This window comes from Spinacia oleracea, chromosome 1, assembly GCF_020520425.1.
Source record: "Spinacia oleracea cultivar Varoflay chromosome 1, BTI_SOV_V1, whole genome shotgun sequence".
Lineage (NCBI taxonomy): Eukaryota > Viridiplantae > Streptophyta > Magnoliopsida > Caryophyllales > Amaranthaceae > Spinacia > Spinacia oleracea.
The window spans coordinates 98,587,945-98,610,404 of NC_079487.1; the positions used below are offsets into that span (position 1 = coordinate 98,587,945).

General features: G+C 33.3%; 1 protein-coding gene across 1 annotated transcript; it reads left to right on the plus strand.

Annotated features, from left to right (window-relative positions):
• The first annotated feature begins 10,907 nt into the window (after positions 1 to 10,907).
• On the plus strand, positions 10,908 to 17,983 carry LOC110805003 (26S proteasome non-ATPase regulatory subunit 12 homolog A). Its single transcript, XM_022010597.2, has 11 exons — positions 10,908 to 11,062; positions 11,613 to 11,807; positions 12,643 to 12,750; positions 12,843 to 12,947; positions 13,074 to 13,130; positions 13,278 to 13,474; positions 14,998 to 15,097; positions 15,184 to 15,296; positions 15,401 to 15,554; positions 15,642 to 15,719; positions 17,402 to 17,983. Exons 1-11 carry the CDS (start codon positions 11,060 to 11,062, stop codon positions 17,618 to 17,620), a joined length of 1,329 nt encoding a protein of 442 aa, XP_021866289.1. The 5' UTR covers positions 10,908 to 11,059; the 3' UTR covers positions 17,621 to 17,983.
• Positions 17,984 to 22,460: the final 4,477 nt, after the last annotated feature.

A 22,460-nucleotide genomic window follows, 5' to 3' on the forward strand; every position in this document is an offset into this window, starting at 1 on the left:
AGTGGTGAATGAACTGTGAGAGATGATTGGAATAGTGGGGGCAATGGGAATATATAAGCATGGAAGGTGAAACGTTTATGAACACCACCACCAGGCGTGGTGGCAAAAGTAGCCTCGAGAATTAGCAGAAAATTAGCAGAAAATTAAAAAGTCCTTATGTTCCCAATGTAGAAGTACTAAAACGGAGCTAAAGAAACAGAGTTTTAACAGTGATGTTTTAAAAGAAAACTGATAAAAAGTTAAAAGGGATAAAGCAGTTCCAGGAAGAAGGGAGAAAAAAAACATAAAAGAAATAGAATAGAAGTAAGTTGATAGAGACGTAACATAATCTTTGATAAGGGCTTAAAGTTATCCAAATAATTGAACTTCCGTTAAAAAGGATGTACTGACACACTTTTAGCCTAGAGAAACAATGAAAAGCAACTAGCTTCCAAAAAGGGGGAAATGATTGGATAAGAGATTTGGTTTGATTGGTACGCCGAAGGGTTCAATGAAGGGAAGACACGTGGCTGCCTAGAAGAGGCTCAAAGGGGGGCAGCCAATGAAATGGAATCTTCCGAAGCTAGTTTAACTTGTTCCAAGGAACAACAAGATAACAAGCACTGTAAACAATAAGATGGATTAATTTAACTAACATTTTGCTCTCCCCATAGTAATTAACACTCTAAATCTTGCCAAGAGAAAAAGAGGGTTGCACGCGCCCTCAATACGGCCTAGGGAACCCAGTTGTTGAAAAGAAACTATTTCTAGAGTGAGAAGCTCTCCATTTTGGAGAGAGAAAACCTTAACGCAATTAGTGTGTTTTTTTGGTTTTGTGGCATACTCCGTAGTAAACTTTTATTTAAAACCAAAAGCACTACAAGCCACAAGTACAAGAGATGCACATGAACCTGAAGCTTCAACACACGCTTAGTAGCCTCAGTGTGCAAAATTCAATTCATTTTTTATTTTTGTGCAAATATGTCATAAGAGAAATATAAATTAAAAATGAGAGTGGAGTATGTTTAATTAACTTGTGACTTATCAGCTTTCGGTCTTAATCATTAGGTCAATATTTCATTAGTAGTGGTTGTTTTAACTTAGGGTTTATGTGCGATGTGTTAATCTTTGTAAAAAGTTAAATTCGTAAAGGTTTTTAATTAGTTAATATTAATATTGGGTAATCCATGTAACCTTTTTTTCATGGAACGCAATTAATGTAAACTTATTTGGGGTGAAAATATTTATGTAACGTATCTATATCTATATATTATTAAACTCCAATGCCCTCACAAAAATATTATACATAATCAAGCTCATGCATGATGGTGTAAGATCATATTATGATTGAATGTGATTTTATCAACATGGTTAATGAGAGGAAGAGTACAAGAGGCGGTTCTTCTCCCATTCATTCGATATATAATGATATTAGAAAAGATAGATTGATGTTTAATTCTTTTAATATTTCTTATGTTAGACACTTAGACGGGCATGTAATACGGTAGCTCATTTAGTGACAAGGTGGGATACCCGTAGTAATTTAGAGTATGTTTGTACTTGTAATCTTTTCCCCAAGATATAACAACTTTGCGGAAATTGATTTGAATTAATAAAATGTCTGCGATATCTTTCAACCAAATTTTTTTAATCAAGGCTAATCCCTGAACTGCTTGCTTTCGCTGGATTTACAACCCATAAGGGAAACAAAGTGAAAGCAAATGGTTAAATCTTAGGAAAACAGAGGGAGCACGTACTTGCCATTACTATAAATTTGATCATGTATCTTAATGTATGTGTAATATCCCTGATTTCTAGGCAGTTCGTAATCTCGTGCTGAGTATATTTATAGTCTTAAACTCACTCTCAAAATACTTCCTTTGAAAAGAACTAGGGATTTAGGTCGATTGGTCGTAATCTAAACTATTCTTTGAATTAAGGTATCAAATTTCACTCCAATTTAAATTTTTTGAAAAAAACTAATTCATTTAAGGATTAAATGACATGTTCTCCTAAAATTTGTTTAAATTCAAATATTAATTATGAATTACGATTTAAGTTTTAAAATCGAATTAGTGACCAATTATTTTCGTTAATTGATTCTCTTTAAATAAACATTTTCTAAATCAAATCGTTAGAGACTTTATTCAATTGATTAAAGTTAATTATATTTAAGCTTTAATTTTTTTTTATTTTTTTTTGAGTAAAATGACTTTTATAAATGTGTGACCTCTTTTCTACATTTACATTCGGCAAATTCCCTAACCTAGAAATGCCAAATGCTTACTCTTTTGCCATGCATGCGCAGTCATTTTGCTCTAGAAGCTTGTTCTTTGTGCCTAAGAAATCAAATCCCATTTTCTATTACTTTCTCCTCTCTCACTCATGTACCTCTTTCTCTCTCTCCCCCCTCACCCGACTGCCTCCGTTCACCTTCGTCTTCCTCCTCTACCGACGCTATTGCTCCATCACCGCCGGCAATCCACACCATATTCTCTTCCATTTTCCAGCGGGATACTCTAGTTGTCGTGTGGTGTTGCCTTGTTGCAATTCCTCTCATGTTCCCTGTGCTAGCTCGAGTTTGATGTCGCCGCCAGCGGTGGCCATGGCTGCCATCCTTGCTTCCTCTTATTACATCTCCAATTGGTAAATTCTACAAATCCCCTCTAATAGTTAGATGAAATTGAACTGGATTTAAAAACCCCTCTCTTCTTTGGTTTTCTCTCTCTCCTCTTATTCGGTGCACTGCTTCCTCCACTGGAGCCGTGTTGTGGTGGTAATGATGTCCACCTTGTACGTTGTGGTTGTTAGTTGTCCTGATGTTGTTTCTCTTCTTTCTCTTCCCCTGCTCTCCTCTGTAATCTCTCTCTCTGACTCTCTGTCGGGCTCGCCCACCACTGCGACGGTGCGGCGTAGCTGCTATTGCTGCTGCTTCTTGGTATGAATATTGGTCACCTTGTTGTTGTTGATGTGGAAGCTCATATTGCTAATTCTCTGCCTTCTATGTTCCTTAAGGGTATAACTCAACTCAAACTTTCTTCTATCTGTTTTTCAGTTTATCCATTTCCATTGCAAGAGTGATGAAAGTTTAATTTGTTATTGATTGTTTGTTTGATTTTATAAAATGATTTTTTTTAATATTGAATTAAACAGGTTTTGATAATGTAATTGAGTAATTCAGATTTTTGTTTCGAGAAAGTTTTTGAATGGCTATGTAATTAAGATTTTCAATTTGATGATCGATAAATATTCATTAATTACATAAATTTAATTGTTGAATTTTATGTTTTCAATCACGAATTACGATTAGACAAACCAATACATTTAAAAAAAAAAAAATGTGCCATGTTAGTTTTAAATTAAGTTTTTTTTCGAAAATCAATTAAGATTTAAAAAAAAAATCATTAAGTTCTAGTTCAATTATAGTGAGTAATTATTAATTTAAGTCTTTCTTGTTGAGGTGAATTGATGGAGAATTGTTTAAGAAGATTTGAGTCATGAAGTTAAGCAAAGAATGATGATCGAATATGTAGCTTTGGTGTTTATGCATTAGGATTGAAGGTACACATTGTCCAACCTTCTTCAATGATTGAAATTATATTTTGTATTTAAGATTGTGTATATGTACCTGTATATGTATGGATTTTAAATTGTGCTTTGCAAATTGAATTGTGTTTTGCAAATCGATTTGTGTTTGCAAATTGAATTGTGGCTTTGCCAATTAAATTGTGCTTTGCAAATTGGGTTATAATTTTTATTTTAGAACCTTGATTCTTATGAATGAATGTTTGTGTCAATTGGGAATTCGAGTGAGAGATGGTTTGAGTCGAGAGATTGCGCGATTAGAAAATTGAGTTCATCGAGGGTTCTTGAGGTTGAATTTGAGAGTAAATTAGTGTCATGGTTAATCACGAGGTATGTGAATGAGTCAAAAGGTTAAGGGAGTCCTAAAAGAGTTAATCATATATATATTGAATACGTTAATGATTAAGTAAATGTTCTTGCGTAATAGAAGTAGTCATACTCGAGTCTCTAAAGGAGCTAAGGTCTTGATGCTAAATTAAGAGATCCTAAAATATGATTAAGTGAAGTCAAAGAAGTAATTTTAATCAATTCTAAGATTTTCTATTTTCAAATAGGTTTATATCTTCATTCAACTGGGTTACACTTACTTCAAGTTTCTTAAAAGACGCATGTTTTTTTTTAATCAAGGGTTTATAATCATGCCTAACAATTATTTTGGAATTTTCTAAAAGTCTCGTGTTTTTTTTTTCTCTTAAATTTATGAATTATGGAACGTAAACTAGCTGTGAACTATATTAAAAGTGTTTAATAAACTTAAGAGTTGGAACTATTATACTAAAGATGTTTTTTTTTCTCCATTTGTTTTGAGTTCTTCAAATGACAATAATTGCAAATAAAGAAATTTTCAAGAAGTTTTAAAAGGAGTTTATTATAAAGAGTAAACGACGTACTTTGAAATTAATAATCAAGTTTTCGTGTTTCATAACTTATGCATTTGAAATACAATTACTAAACATTTCTTTAATATTAATGTGTTTTTTAAGCATTTAAGTTTCACGTAAATATTTATAAAACATATTTCAGGCACACTAAGCTTACATAGTTAAATCTAACATTTAATATTATATTAAATCACATAACGAGTCTAGTTAATATTTTGTTAGAGTCACAAATGGAACTATGTTAAAGGAAGTCACTTATGAGAGGTCAATTTATGAGATAGTAGTTTAAGAAGTTAAGTCAATGGAATAAATTGAAGAAGAATGTCTATGTAAGAATAAAGTGTCAACAAGTCTCGAGGATGATAATTAGTTGTAAGAATTGTTTGAGTAAGAAACTGAGTTAAATTATATTGAGTTAGAAATTAATACATGATGGAAGGATTGGAAATGAAATATGACAACGAATTTGTATAAATTGGTAGCAAAGTGTTTTTCGTAGGGGAAAGTAGCTGTGTATGTGTTGCGTGGTGCTCGCATGCATCAGTGATGAACAACCTTTATATCGAGCGTGGTGCTCCGAGAGTGATGCTCATTTATATCATGGCGTGGTGCCCTTAGGACGCGTCCTGTAAGTCTTGCAAGCAAATGGTAAATCGGAGGGCGACGGCCCCCACCGTATAGAGACAGTTGGTCGTGGTGACCCCTCTCTATTCGTGTTCACTTTCCCCAACTGCAAAATTATTATGTTGAGGTTGAATTGTATATTTTACATAGTGGAATCAAGTTGGTCTGTCAAGTTGGTCTCAAGAGCGATTGGTCTAATATTGTTGAATCATATCTTCTTTTAGCAAGTAAAGCAGAGTTATATGACTGGTAATGTTGTGGCAATGACTTTCACGTTAAATTATAAATATATTTTATGAGTTTTACATGGTGGCATAGTTTATGAATTGGGAAAAAAATTCACGTTTGGAGGTATACTTGGATATCGTTACGAGAAAATATCGGCTTAAGTTATGATTCAAAATGATAAGGAGTGTGAAAATAGTTGAATGAGTTATAGGTTGTGAGTCTAATCACGTTTGAGGTGATTGCAAAGTTTGAAAATTTTGTGAGATGTTAATTACGGTAATGAGTTGTCTATGGTAAATTGGTTGCATTGTTTCTCTTTTACAAAGACAAAACTGTTTGAATCATACGGACTTCATTAAAGAAATTGGTATGCTTTTTATCAAATATTGTTTTCTAAATGATTTGAATAAATGAAGTGTTCTTCAAAGCAAAACATAAAAACTAAAACTATTTTGAGCCACCTATCAAACTTATTTAAGGTTGGATATGTGTACTCAAATTTCCGCTGATTTTGTTCTATGAACCTGTCCTGGTGGGGGCAGAGTTAAGATGTGTTTTGCAGGTGGCAAAGTTCGAGTCTTAATTCTGATTGAAGGTGCGTAGAGTCATTCAAATGTCTTATATGTTTCGAGGCGGGATTGCGAATTCTCCAAGGCGTAATTAGACCGTTCCGAAGTTTATCGTTGGTTGTATTATTTGTTATAAGCGCTTTTAGTTTATAATTTATGAATTTTGATTCCTTGTTTGAGTTTGTAATTAAGTTAAGTACTATTTTAAGTTAAGTTCGTTTAATTAAGGTTTAAGTGAATTAAGCAAGCAGCTCGTTAAGTGCGGCTATTACAGTATGTATAAAGAAACACATTATCATGCCATACTAGCTTGTTGGATTCCCTTATTTATGTATTTGTAAATATCAAATTACTCGTATATATGAATTATTTTATAAATACATATGGGCAAACTAATGTGTTGGAGACCGTGTAGTGAGTAGAGCTCAAGATAACAGATGGGTAAAAGGCCAATATCGTCCAGAAGCAATGAGATCAAGTTTTCACACTAATGTAACTTTTAAGTTACAATAGGTCTTACGCGCACCCATTGTACAATAAATTAATTGTGAATCGGGGTAACTTTTACCCATTTTTTTTATAACTTTTAATATGTTTTGATTAATGTTTTATATTGTGATTTTTTTTTATGTTATATTTTTTAATGAGTTGTTAACTTTGTACATTATGAGTGATTTTGAAAGGATAACTTTTATTAAAAAAAAAATTATCACTAAAATAATAATTTATACATTATATCGAGTAACTTTAAGCATTTTCGAATAATTTTATACTTGCCTTATAATATTTATTGTACAACAGGTATAATTAAGGTAAACTTTTTGTTTTGAAAACTTGAGTACATTTGTTTGTTAAAAGAAAAACTAAGGTCAACTATCAATAAAAGAAAAGTGAGGTTTAATCAAACATTTGAGGTAGAGAAACGAAGGGAAATCGTGGGAAAGAAGGGGGGAGAATATGTAGGCCAACTAACATATTTTTCAGATGAATTTTTTTACGCAAGTACTAAATGCAGTATAAAATATCCTAAATGCAGATTAACTTAATGAAACTAGGAGCTCTGAAAGACCAAAATGCCCCTTTTCTAGCTTCCCACTAGTTTCTCTAACCTCCCATTCGTTTCTTTAACCTCCCTCCTTATGTCCATATGTTAATGTACAGTTCGCTTCAGTGTAAGCACATACTGCAAAACTTGATAACTATTTTCATGGAGATTACAAATTAACCAGTAAAGAAATTAATCATGGCAATCCATTGGGGATGGATGTACATCTCCTTTTCGTCATGGTGGGTTCTTTGTCTTTGAATAAAGTGAAAGGGGTGAAGAGTTCCGGAAAATACTTCCAACTGGTAGCCAAGGGTTCCGAAAAATTCAAACGGAAGGTGGTAAATAGTTCTGGAAAAACCTCCCGGCAGGTGATGTAGGCCTCCGGAAATTATTTCCGGAGGTTTATCAAGGGGATGGGGTTTCTATCCGGCACTTGTTAACCAGTTCAGAAATACAACCTATTTCTTTTGTAATTATTATTATTATTATTATTATTGTCGTTAAAACAATCAGAAATTTTCATTACGGAGTACCAACCATAGTTATGGAGTTAGCCGAAAATATTTCAACTTGAATAATAACTTATCATAATATGTGATTAAATAGATATTGAAATCAAAAAGTATAAATTAAAACAAGGGTAATTTAGAAATAATAAAATTAAATCATCCTGTATTTAGGGAAAGTCATGTCTGCATTTAGTACCCACCAACCGGTGTCAAAAGTCGTTTTGTTTTTTTAAAATTTAAGGTGTTAAAATAAATTTTTTAAACTGAGAATTTTTAAGTCAAAAGTAAGTTAAACGGGTAAGTGGAGTTAGTTTTGTGCTAAATGTTCAACATTGATTCAACTCCTTATTAGACTATGTTCTTTCGACTTATTTTGACTTATTTCAGATAAAAAAAAAGTTTAGATAAGTTCAGATAAGTTTAATTAAGTTCAGTTAAGTCTAGATAATATAAGTTCAGAAAAAATAAGTTTTTTTTTCAAACATTTTAACACACAAATAAATTTATTTCAGTCAAAATAAGTTATTTTTAGATAGTATAAGTCCAGTTAATATAAATTCAGATAAGTTCAGCTAATATAAGTTCAGATAAATAAGTTCAAATAATACAAATTCAAATAATAGCTGTGGGATGTAATGTACTAAATCAAAATGACTCATAAAACCTCTTCGCTTCCTTTCCATAAAGTAGAAAATTGTCGTCCCGTTATCGCTTTTGGGTCAGTTGGAAACAACCTCTCTGCAATTGTAGAGGTAAGGTTGCGTACACCCGACCCCCCTTTTACCTATCGCTTCTTGCGGGAGCCTCTTTGAGGCAATGGGGTAATGATAATGATGAATATAAGTTCAGACAAAATGAGTCGAATCGAACAGATCGAGCCTTAATTAAACATTAAAACTCATGCTGACTCGTTTATATAAACGAATTTTTCATGAAATACCACCGAGTTTTAGAGTAATTCACCAAACGTCCATCAAGTTTCCAAAATACATAAAATACCCCAAATATCTCTTCATGGCGTCATAAACCCTAATTAACTCAATTAACATCTAATTAACCCACACATTAACCCATTTTTTCAAATTAACCCCCTTTTTTTTCCTTTTCTATTTTACCTTTTGTTTCTCCTCACCCTATACCTTCTTTCTTGACCTTTCCGGTCTCTCCCCTTCCTTCTTCCCTTTTGCCAAGGAGGCCACCTCTGATCTTTCCCACTTCATTCTTCCCTTTTTGCTAGTGAAACCCCTTACACCTCATTCACTTCTCCTTTATCTCCCCTCCCAATTGAAATTTTACTTACATGAAGCAAATTTACTTACATGAATTCCTTATTTCATCCCCTCAAATCGATTGAATTGGTCAAATTAATCACACAAAAATAATTTCAATTACAAATATCAATTAGGTTTCAATCATAGAAAACTACCATTACTGGCTCCTACAACCAACTGCCCATCCACCACCACCACCTCCTAAAGCCGTCGCCTCCTCCACCACTGGCGAAACTCACCTTCCCTTCCCTTCGCCCAGAACTGAACCGCAACCCCATTGCCTTTTTCTCCTCCCTCATGCCCTCCCTGCCTCCTTCTCCTCCGCGCAAGCTGCGCAGCTCCCCTTCCCTTCGCCCAGAACTGAACCGCAACTCCTCGCCTTTTCCTCCTCCCTCACACCTCCCTCTCTGCCTCCTTTTCCTCCGCGCAAGACACGCGCAACCAGGCAGCATTCTGCCTTCGTCAGGGGAGAAAAATGAAACTAGAAGAATTGGGGCGGTGGTGGGTTGTAGGGGAGGTGAGAAGGAGACGAGAATGACAGTGAGCAAGGGGGGCAACTATGGAAAAAAGCCCTCTCTCTCGCTGGAAAATCAAAATTCGGTGGAATCCTTGAAGTGGGTGGTGGGTGATGGGTTAATGGAAGAAGGAAGGGGAGAGAGAAAATAAAAAGAAATGGGTGGGATAATGGGTGGGTTAATGGGGGATTAGGTGGGTAATTAGAGATTAGGGGGGTTAATTAGGGATCAGATGAGTAATTAGATTGTAATTGTTTGATTATGAGGATGATGACATCATGGAATGATATTTGGGGTATTAAGTCATTTGTGAGGGGTATTTTATGTATTTCTGAAACTTGATATGCGTTTGATGAATGTGCTAAAATTCGAGGTATTTCATGAAAAATCCGTTATAATAAATATATCCGAAAAGGCTCAACCCACAACACTAAGGGCTCGTTCGGTATCACTGTCGGCTTCTAGTTTTTGGTTTTAAAAATCATATAATTTAGATTGATTAATAAACTGAAAAATAGTCATAGCTGTAGTAATCATTTTGATTTTAAATTTTGGCAACAAAAATCTAGAAACTACTTTTTGTATTTAGTTTTGTAAAAAAAGAAAACTGAAAAAAATGATACCGAATGAACCCTAAATTGCTCGTCTATACTAATATATTAAAAGGCGTTTATAAGAATGTATATGTGCCACGTAGGTCTCTCCTTATTCGAACACCGCACCTCATGAATTAAAAGTTACTCTTCATACCATCTCAGCTAGATACAATGTATGTTATGTATTTCCACGTAAATACATAATATAATCTTTTTAAATGAATAGTAATAAATTAAATAAAAATGAATCCGGAAAAAAGGGAATAAATTATTGAACTTATAGATGTACAAATTCTTCCGATCCCTTTCCATCTTATGCTTTAAAAACTTGTGGAAATAAAGTGTACTTCGTAATTATTAGTGCAGAAGAGAGAAACATTGATATATGTATAACTAGATTAGATCCCGTGCACGCACGAATTTTGATAATTTTTTTCACAAAATATTTAACTGATTATCTTCCAAACTATTGCATAGTTATAACATTTTTAACGTATACTCGTTTAAATTTATTCATTTAATGTGCATATTTAAAATGCTAATATGGTAATTTTATCAAAATATTGAGTGGTATATTTTCCATTATTAATATAACGATTTGACTAAAATATTACAAATGTAGAATAATTATTATTACGTCGTATCTATTATTGCCATAATTTATAAACTAAATTTGTTTCTATACATAAATAGTTTATAAATAAAGGTAGAGAATAAAATAAAATAAAATAGATACATGTTTTTTGGGAAAGTGATTTTTGGCGGCAAAAAATCGCACCAGAAATTGACACGTGTCATTCCTGATGTCTCTTTTAGTATATAGTAATATAGTAATAGATAATCAACTAATCATGAAGAAAAATGAATCAACTTTTTTTTTTTTTTTTTTTTTCCCGGATATGGGGCATAGATTGTAAGGTTGTTTATCGGCTATTGATCTCGCACCACCACCGCAATCCGTTAATGACACCATCTATACGGACATATATTTACAAAAAGTAAACCTCATTCAGATAAAACTCGAAGCAATGCCCAGGCCACACACTATTTTCATGTTTAATTTGAGTCATGTTATTGTGTATTCGTAAGAATTTAACTTTTACCAGATCTGCTTTTGACACATAAACCCAGGAAAGAGAAAATACATATCCCGTCTATTCGCCTGGTTCAGTCGTTCACTTCCATTTGTCTAGTCGTTCGACGCACTCTTCTTCTCCTTCGCATCACTTCCTCTTTCATCCTTATCAGCTCGCCATGGTAAAGCTTCTCTATTTACCTATCTTTCTGTATGGAATTGCTTTCTGCTGTTGTTTATGCTCAAACTAAAGTTTTAGGTTTTGTGTTTGATCTGCAATTGAGATTAATTTTTTTTTTTTGCTTAATTTTGCATTGATTTTGCGGTTATATGTGTTGGAAACGCTTATGAATCTGCGTTTATGATAAATCTTACATGTTAAAACCTTGAATTTCTTGCTGTTTGTATGCTGGATTCGTTTTTTAGCACCCTCATTTCCGTGATTTTGATGTACTTTCAAGTTTGATTAATTTTTTTGTATTTAGGGTTTATTTTTATGTGTGGAGATTGGTTTGCTTGAGCTAGGTGGATCGTGTAATTATTGCCTTGCTAATGCAACCTCTTTCCCCTCCTAGCTCTCTCTCCATAGTTATATCTTCTCTGCAATCATTCCACCAAAACCTAAGTTCAATGTTACTTGGGACTCGGTAATTGTGTCAGACACGGGCACAATTCCAAGTATTCGATTAGGATTATTTATTTGTTTCTTCTCATTAAACCTTTGTTATGCAGGACAATGGGGGCAATCTGGAAGCACAAATAGATGCATTATTGAATGTTGAAAAGCAAATGAGACTTGCTGGAGATGTTGCTGGAACTAGAAAGGCTGCGTGTGACATTCTTGATTTATGCTTTCAATCTAAAGCCTGGAAGACCTTGAATGACCAGATAGTCGTTCTTTCAAAGCGCCGTGGTCAACTCAAGCAGGTACAACATTGATAATTTGTGCTGTTATTAGGTAGTTACTATAGTATTTTGTTTCCGAACCTAAAGAAACGAGGGCAGTCTATTAGGATGTAAAGGCGAAACCACATGCTTATGTTAACAAGGACACCGAGCAGTGGGTATATTATAGGTTGCTGAATTCATAAAGTTGATGATCACTTCTCTAGTTGTTAGCCCAGTACAGATTTTACTCTGGTCGATGATATTATGATTTTACCCCTATAAGATCAATTGCTAAAGGTTAAGTAACTACTGATTATCTATTGCTACAAATGTGCAATTCAGTGCTTCAGGTGAATGTGTCCTTAATCTGAATGTTCATGGTTCAAATTATCAAGTATGGCTAATAGCATATGTGGTTGATCCGTAGGGATAACATCCTCTCATCCCCTGGTGCTGGTAGAAGGCCCAGAATGTTGAACTTCTTGTTGCTTGTTAAGTTTATGTTTTCAGTTGTAGCTAAGATTTGTTTTATTTTTATGTGTTGCAATGTTGTCAAGTTCAGTGGTGGCATATCTCTTTTCACATTTTCTGGGCCTCTATGTTTGCATTCATAACTTCCTTCTACTGTAGATAGGTACTTTGTTTGTGTAATGACTTCTTACTAATGGCTTATTTAGTTGACATTTGTGGAATTTGTAAGGAAAATCAGTAATTCATTTGGATAAATGATCCGTAATATTTAGTTGTTCACCAGACAGGAATCAAACGACATAATTGTTTACTGCATTGTCCTTTTTCTTAGTTATCTAACTTATAGTCTCGGACTCATCATTCCTTCATTAAGCATCTAACAAGGAGGTCCCTTTCTACACAGGCTGTGACAGCGATGGTACAACAGGCAATGGGCTACATTGATCAAACACCTGATCTTGATATTCGTGTAGAGCTCATTAAAACGTTAAATAGTGTATCTGCTGGGAAGGTAACCAGTTATTAACGAGCTAAGTTTATACGAAGTACATAGTTAGATTCTGCTCTTTCTTTTTTTTACATGTCATTTTTTATTTGTTGCAGATATATGTTGAACTAGAAAGGGCACGGCTGATCAAGATACTTGCTAAGATTAAGGAACAGCAAGGGCTTATCGATGAAGCTGCTGAGTTGATGCAAGAGATAGCGGTAAGTGTGATTATTACATGTTTGATTCCTTGTACTTCATAAAACATATTTCGGGTCTATCCACGTTATGTTTTTCAGTTAGATTTGTGTAATTTATTATCATTTTACATATTTGCGATACTGCAGGTTGAAACCTTTGGTGCAATGGCAAAAACTGAAAAGATAGCATTTATTCTTGAGCAAGTATGTTCTGTCCTTCCAACATAGTCAGTTGCTTTATGTTTTTTCCTCACAGTAATTGTTGCAGAGATACATATTTGATATTTCTACTTTCCTCTTCCAGTTTACCTGTTTACTATGAGTTGATGTTTGGAAATTATTCCATTTCAGGTTCGTCTTTGTTTAGATCGTAAAGACTATATCCGGGCACAAATCCTTTCCAGAAAAATCAGTCCCAGGGTTTTTGATATTGATCCTTCAAAAGAAAAGAAGAAACCTAAGGAAGGTGATAATATTGTAGAAGAGGCCCCCGCTGATATTCCGTCGTTGCCAGAGTTGAAGCGTATCTATTACGAGCTGATGATTCGGTCAGTTAGGGTTTTTTTTTTTTTTATTTTGGTTCTATTCTTGCTAGGATATCTATGGGTTAAAATTTTCTTCTTCTTTCAAGAATTATTCTCCCCTAAAATTAGTGTCTTTACTCAATAAGTAGATTTTGGCTGACACATGACTATTGCAATGCAAATAGTCAAATAAATATAGTTTTTTCTCGACTTCTTGTGCTTCGAAAATGTTTTGTGCATGGCTTAATTTCCTCCATTGATTGTTGAGAATTCCGTTGTGACAAGGAGAAAGAAAGAAGAGGTAGAGACGAGAGGGAATTGACTAATTACATATTTGGAACCAAAGTAAAAGTTAGCCTATTTCTAGGCTAATCATCTAAGGGGTATTTTTTTTTTCAACTATAGGTTTGGTGCTATACCATAGGTAACCTTAGTTCTCTCTCTTCTCATTCTCTCACCTCCTAAGCATCCCCACTGTCACCATATTTGAACCATAACTTTACTACCCAATTCCAAGTCTAGTTCCTTTTCTGCTGCTTGTTCTCTTTGTTTTCTACTACTGTCAAATTTCCTCAATACCTCCTCAATCATCACCCTTTCTGCAATTGTTCCACCTTCTCCAACTTTCTTACATCCTGAAACTTCTAAAAATTAGAACCAGAAACAAGAAAGCAAAAGAGAAAAGTAGCTTGCAGAAGTTCGCATCTTTTTGTGGCTGTTGTAGTCTCTATGATTCCGTGGTGACTAGGACATCCTATTATCCCGGTTCCAACCACAATGATGATTGTTGCTTTGTTGGTTTTGAATGCCAAGATCTTGTTGTTAGTGCTGGAAAATGTTGCCGGTGACTGCACTAGTGGTGTATACAGCACTGAATTACTTTTGGGGTTCTGATACAAGTGGTAGTGAGATGGTGGGTTGAGTGGAATCAGTGATGGTGGGAAGGATAGAGACTTTAAGGAGGAAGGAAATGTTTTCGCCCACATATAAGTGAAACTGATATCCACCCTTGATTATCTTTCTCGGTACACATCCAAAATCTCCTAAAACACTACCCCTTCACATATAATCTCCTATTCTCTTCAATTCTAGGTGCCCTTAAGGAAAGACACAGTGAGGAAAATTCATGATTGTCTTCATGCTGTCAAAACTCAATTATCAACTTTGCTGGTCATAGGAAGAAAACCCCCTAGTTTTCAAATCTAGCCTAACTGAATATACTTTTTTTGATGGTTTTTTTTTAAATGTAGTTCTAGTAGAGTGGCTAACTTTAAAAATGTAGAATTCAAAAGTTTGCCACTGTACTAGTACTACATTAAAAAAAAGAAGTTAATAATCCAAAACTCCTCTGTGCATTGCTTCTGTGGATTTTTAAATCTCTCTCTTGTCTTGAGTGCTGAGGGTATGGTTGCTTTCGTCTGACACTCTGACCACCCTGAACAATGCCATCCATAGGATTTGAGTGGGTTTGTTATTCTTATGGCTGTTTGACAGTTTCTAATCAGAAGTTGGTATATTGGGGTCTCAACGAGTTTTCTTCTGTTCAGATACTACAAGCATCACAGTGACTACCTTGAAATATGTCGATGCTATAAATCTATCTATGAGATCTCATCTGTCAAGGAAGACCCTGAGCAGTGGACACCGGTAAACAATACCACACTATTATTATATGATGTTGCACTTTCTTGTGTATCTTAATTTTTTTCTTTCTAATTTGGTATTTTGTGCAGATTTTGAGGAAAATTTGCTGGTATTTGGCGCTTGCCCCACATGACCCAATGCAGTCTAGCCTTTTGAACTCTACTCTTGAGGATAAGAACCTTTTTGAAATTCCCAAGTTCAAGTATGTCACTTATACTGCTTGAAAAGTTCACTTCCTTTTTTAGTCAAACTTCTGAATATGTTTGTGATATATGTGTCATTGGTTGTTTTGATGTGCTGCCGCAGGTCTCTGTTGAAACAGTTGGTGACAATGGAGGTTATCCTCTGGACAGTTCTTTGGAACGAATTTGAGGGTGAATTTGACAATGAGAAGAATTTGCTTGGAGGCCCTTTAGGCGAGAAAGCTGGTGAAGATCTTAAACAAAGGGTCATTGAACATGTAAGCTCATTTACTATCAATCTGTTCTTTAGTCCTTCAGAAAATAAGGTTAACAATTAATATTTAAGTTGTTTACTCTCTTGGCAGAACATTCTTGTTATTTCAAAGTACTACTCAAGGATCACCTTGAAGAGACTGTCAGACTTATTATGCCTTAGTCTTCAGGTATGCTGATTTCATGAGTTAGAATACTTGCAGTTACTCTATTATTTCTATCTTTTAACCTATACAGACAACGTTAGACAATTTATTGCATGTATCTCTTGGGAATCTTTGTCAAAATCCATATTCTAATCAGCTAATCTCAGTAAATCTGATGGCAATTATGGTTAGTATGTAGGATATGTGTGTTGTATGTATTATTTGAATGATACAGGACTACAGGAGTATATGTACTCTAGAGTCTAGACCTAAGTTGAAGCTCAAATTCTCTGATAGTGAAAATTTAATGTTATAGTAGTGATGCCATCGACCTCCTTATGTTTGATGTAGACTGACTTTGGTTGGTTGAGCTACCAGGTAACTTATCCACTCGATGTGGCCAAGCTTGCTCCTTGGAAAAAATGACAGAAAGTATGTTGTGATTGCAGCTTCTTTGTAGAATAGCGGAATAGACCAAATACGTAAATAAAATTAGAAACCTATCTATGTTACCTCAAGGTTAGCATCTTTCTTAAAATGATTTGTGGGTTTTGGAAATTTCCATCTCCTCCATGTTGTTTGCAATGCAAACTTTTGCAAAGTGACCATAGTATTACCTCAAGATTTTTACCTGCCGACACCTGCCCACTCTATTTTTCTATATTTAATAATCCCTTTTTAACACATTGATCACCTGTCACTTGTTCGAGCTTTTTCTGTTGTAAGGATATAGTCTGGTACACACCCATCTAAATAACCATGTTTTTGATACCCAATTCCGTTTACACATCATAGTTCAACACTAACCACTATGAATTTCATCTATCATGAAAAAGAGAGAGAAGAGTGAGAATGGAACAAGATGTATTGATGGAGGAAGACTGGAAGAAAGGTGTAACATAAATGAGAAATAAGGCTCCGTTTGGTAGGGTGTAAAATGTTTTCATGGAAAACGATTTTCTCCTTTACAATCATTTTACGTTGTTTGGTATGACAAGAGATGGAAAACAATTTTCCATAACTCCTTCAATGGTGAAAAACCTTTTCCATTTGAAAGGGACGGAAACCACTTTTCCACATTTTCTTCTTTCCTAGTTACCTCCCTCTGCCTTCTTCCCCTTAATCTTCACCATCTTCTCCCATTTTCTTTGAAGGAACCAAACAAAGGAAAACTAGTTTGGAATTGTGTTTTCCCTTGAAAATTGTTTTCCATGGAAACTCATTTTGCACCGAAAACGTTTTACACCAAACCAAACGGAGCCTAAGAGATAGTACTGGAAAAGAGAAATAGAGAGAGGAATTATATAAATGGGAAAACAGAGATGGGCAAGCTCTTGCTAGTCCTTTTATTTAAAAAGATAATATTGGGATGTTGTGGGTAGTTGTGGCCTTCTAGACCCTATAAAAGCATTAGCATAAATGGAATCAATTCTTTTGTATTATCATGGTTAGTTGTTGATTATTTGCTGGCTGTACTGCCTGGTGTGCTGTCACATGCTCGACTGATGTTATCCTTCAACGAAATTAACGGCATGATAATTCCCTTTGATGGGTTCCTTCAAAGAAATCAACAGATTTTTGTCTATCACTCTGGTATACCTAGGAATAGGTACCTTACAGGCAAAGTTTGTCTAGCTTCTAGAATATCAAGTCACCGAATTCATCTTTTCTATTCTGGTCTGATTTCTTACGTGTTGTGGTTTCAGGAAGCGGAGAAGCATTTATCTGATATGGTTGTTTCCAAGGCTCTAATAGCAAAGATAGACAGGCCAATGGGGATTGTATGTTTCCAAGTAGTCAAGGACAGCAACGACATTCTGAATTCATGGTCAATGAACTTGGAAAAACTGCTTGATCTTGTTGAGAAGAGTTGCCATCAAATACACAAGGAGACTATGGTTCACAAAGCTTCCCTTAAAGTCTGAATCAGAGAATGTTCTCTGTACGTTGCTTCCCCTCAAAGTGAAGTAAATGCTGGTATACGACGCCCTTGTCATTCCGGGTTTAGTCACTAGGTTTCTGAAGAATACCCATTTCTGTCTATTATAAATGTGTTATCCCTCGTGTTCCCTTAGTAATCGTTTCACATTAGCAGGGTATTGTTTCTGTCCCTGGTGCTGTCAGGTCAATGTAGTGTATTCTGTGACCGTCAACTTGTCTGATGATTTATTTGTCAAAAAAATCTTGGACAGGGAGGAAAGTTGTACTTAAATTTAATGTTAGGCTGGAAGGCAGTTCTTGTTCAATTGTCCTAGTGACAAGTTATAAGATAATTTTTTTTCCCATCATTTAAATTGCACAAAGAATGCAATCAGTCAGATTCGTTTGGCTCTTTGTATAGTACTCCGTAGTAATTTGTCCAAAGCTTGTTAACAATATCTAGGTGCAGCTGAGATGCAAAGTTTTGTCAATTTGTCCCTATATAGTTCTTTTTGTGTCGGGTAAAGGGTCGGGAATCATCGTAAATTCCTAATTAATTATACTGTGTACTAGTATAGAACCCGTGTAATTGCCCGGTTTTATAAGTTTATACCAAGATTATATATAAACTAAATAATTTGAATGAGTGATATTATCTAACTCTTTCATTTAAATACAAATTGCATATAATTTACATAAGTTGTCTTCTCTTTCTTTCTCCTTTTTCTTTTTATTATTTACCATAGCACTATCTAATTTTTTTTTCGATCATCAACTTAAAGGTTGACAGGATAGGTATCCTATTTTGGATCGGTGAAGGTTGTAGGAAATAGGGTACTATACTCAATGATTAATAACTAATTGAAAAGTTTAGATCGGCCTAAGGTTGTACACTCTATCGCCCAAACATGGGCCTCAGAACCATATATGGGATGTGCGTGGCATGTTTGCCACAAGGCTGCATGCACGCTACGCAACAACCTACGCACAAGCCCCCATCGCGCACAAGCACATGCGACGACGACGATGACAACAACAACCCAAAAGCTTGGGCTTTGGTTTATATGTTAACACCATATTGACCGTTAATTTGGTATTGAAGCGTAGAATATTTGACATAAAAATGTTTTAATTATAGAAATACACTAAGAAAATGATAAACATTAGGAAAGATAAGTTGTTCCTTACTCTGTATTAAACAAAATTAGTTAGATTTTACTTTATTTACTTTCACGTTGACCGACATCATTTTGGGTGAGTCAATTCCCTTTGGGTTGTAATTCGGTGCTTCCCATTGTATTACATTTTTAAAAATTCTGTGAAGGTCGTCGACTATTGAAGACTAAAAACCTTTAATTAAATATGAGCCTTTAGATGATGTAGAATAAATTACAGCCACTGATCATATAACTCATCTTAAAGGATTGTTTGTTTATAGGATAAGAAAGAATAAATGTAATTTTCTTGGAGAATTTATATTTTCAAAATTTGTATTTCTTTTTTTGACGGAAAATTTACAATTGAATTTCTCAATACTGATTAAATTTAAAATGAAAACATTAACAGACTATATTAAACGTCTATATATGATAAACTTCTATTTAACATAATCATCAAACCCCCCTATAAAAAAAGATAATCGTCAAATTAAAATCCATGGAACATTACCAACATGTAACAAAATTCCAAACCCATCCTCAAACGTTATTCATGAAATGAGAATTGTATAAGATTCAAGTTGTTTTCTAGGGACATACGGAGTTTTAGTTATAATGAAGATTGTTAATATTTAAATTTTAATAATTTCTACCTTTAATGTATATTTAAGATGTACGATATTTGAAATTTTCATTAGGCCTTGCTAAAAGAACTCAAAGACTCCATAACTCCATTGTTGCAATTTCAAGAACTCATTCTGTAAATTGATAATAAAGAAGACGTTATTAACCCTTTAAATGTATCTTTTTTTTTTTTAATTTAACAACAAAGATACGAGTATCGAAGAAACAGGAAAAAGAAACTGAATCCCTTTCAAAAAAAAAAAAACACGAAAATAGTCAATTACGCATTATTTAATAAAATCTAATATTTTTTACATGATTTACACAATCTATAATCTGGGAAGATTTGTTCCCTAAAAAAAATCTAGGAAGATTTGTTTGACTAATTATCTTGAATAATCACTTATGAATTATAATTCATTACCCAAAAAATAATATGCGGGGTATTTGTTTTTAGGAAACAGAATTATATACAAATTCTAAGAAATTTACTATTTCTTTTAATGTACTTTTTTTTTATTTGAAAATAATTACTTTTTCATTTTTTGCGAGTGAAAAATTAACCCCACTTGCATGGAACAGCCGAACAGGTCCACGCTATTATTAGTATGGACCAGGGTTTTTTGGGTATTTTACATCATTTGAAGATAACATGGATTAGCAAGTTCATGTAATCCAAAAAAAACGCGCGATCCATAAAGTTAATATACTAGCACATCCTCTAGCCATACAATACATTTTAACAATATATAATATTAATATATGTGACATAGTTACTACAAAGGTCATATAGTAACTGTTAAGTTAATATAATTGTACTTATATGTAATATAATTACTCTAATAGTCATATATTAACTTTTTGATGCCATTTGATAAGAATCCAGTTACCTAATTATGTATACACAAAGACATTGGTTGTTTTATATCATATACTCCGTAGTAAATATTTCTATCGTATAGAAATATTTAATTTTCTATACCAGATAGTAACTCTTTCTATTATATAGTTACTATTATATATCATATAGTTAATGTTATCAAAAAGCGTAACTATATAAAAAATAAGAGTAATTATATATTCATTCACGCATACAAAAGGAGTAAATTATATAAACTATATTTTTAATAAAATAACTATATCTTCATAATAGTAACTATGAAAATAATAATAATCCATTTCGATAAAAATAACTATAGAACAATTACTATATTATAAAATAAACAATATGATATAGATACTTTAGAGGTCATATAGTAACTTTTTCTATTATATAGTTACTATTATATATCATATAATTACTGAAATAAAAAAGAGTAATTATATCAAAAGTAAGAGTAATCATAACTCTTGAACAGTAATTAAGAAAAACATTAACTACGTGGTTAGTTGTTTTTAGCTATAACATTCTAATTATTTGCATCTATTAAATAAACCATATTAAACTCAAATATTTTTTGAACTAAAAAATATTAATCGCCACGTCCACGTCCCTTCCTTCCACCATCACATCCTCTCCTTCAGCGTCGCGTCCTTTCCTTCCTATACCACATCCTTGGTTTTCATTGTTGTCAAAATTTTCTTCTTCTTCTCCTGCTTTTGTTTTCCTTGCAGAAGTTATTCTTTGCACGACTTCAATTCTGGATGCATCATCTTTGTATTTCTGAATCAATAATATTTAAACTAAGTTAATAATTTAACATATAAATATGAAAAAAAATAACATAGTAACTGTGTAAAACATATAGTTTCTATTATGCATCATACAGTAACTCTTAGAAATAATATTGGTATGATACTCGTAGATTTGCATATATAGTTAGTGTTATAGTCATATAGTTACTGTCATAAATAATAATATAGTCACTCTTATTACTAATAACATAGAGCACAAAAAAAGAAAATAGTGATAACGTAGTAACTATTAAAAACATATAGTTACTATTATACATGATATAGTATCTTTTGACATTAATGATAGTCATATACTAGCAGAGTTGCAGATATAGTTATTGTTATAGTTAATTACTGTGATCATAACATAGTAACTCTTATTACTAATAACACAGAGGACAACAAATAACATAAAATTAAAAGAACATTATAATACACATAATAACTATACCAAACATATAGTTACTATTACACAAGATATAATACCTATAAATATTATTGATGGTAATTTAATTAGTCACAGAGTTGCAGACATAGTTGGTGTGATAATAATGTAATAACTCTATCCATAATAAAATAACTCTATCACTAAAAATATAGAATAACATCAAACATGCACAGAACATAATAAACCAACATGTAACTATTTGAAACATATATTAATTTAGCAACTGGGGAATTTGCAGGCCCCAATCCTTTATCCAAATCGTTGCATCAATTTGTGGAAAAGCACAAACCTTTTGGATTATAGTCACATACTCATGAAATTTTAAGTCAAATATAGTCGATAAATTATTATAACATACAATAAGCAAATGTTATAGTTAAAATCGCATAGAAACTCTAAAGGTCATATTAATATATGAATAGAAACTCACCTCTTTAAACCATAAAGTTACTGTATAACTCATATAGTTACTATTTAAAATCGTGAAGTCACTGATCGACTTTGTGAGGTAAAAACGATATTTCGGCAAAACATAAACATTAACTTCTCCAAAACAACGAATATTTACAATTTTAAATAAAAATAGACTTTAAATATTTTAAACAACAACGAATCGATATGTGATCTCTCAAATTCCTTGCGATAATTTGTAGACGAGCGCAAATTCTTCTATTCGGTAACGACGAACCTCCTTCTTGATCTACTACTTCCTCCATGTTTTACCTCATCTAATAGATCCAATTATGATAATTATAAGATAATTATGAAGAAAATCGAACAAAATTGAACAAACCCTAGAAAGTTGGGCAAAAATCTAAAAAGCATAGAGAGAAAATAAAGAGAGAGAAATGAATAGAATGCAGATTTGAAATTTTGAAAAAATAAAATAAAAATTAAAATGTATATAAAGTGGGCTAGACACAAATCGCATAGAACTCTACA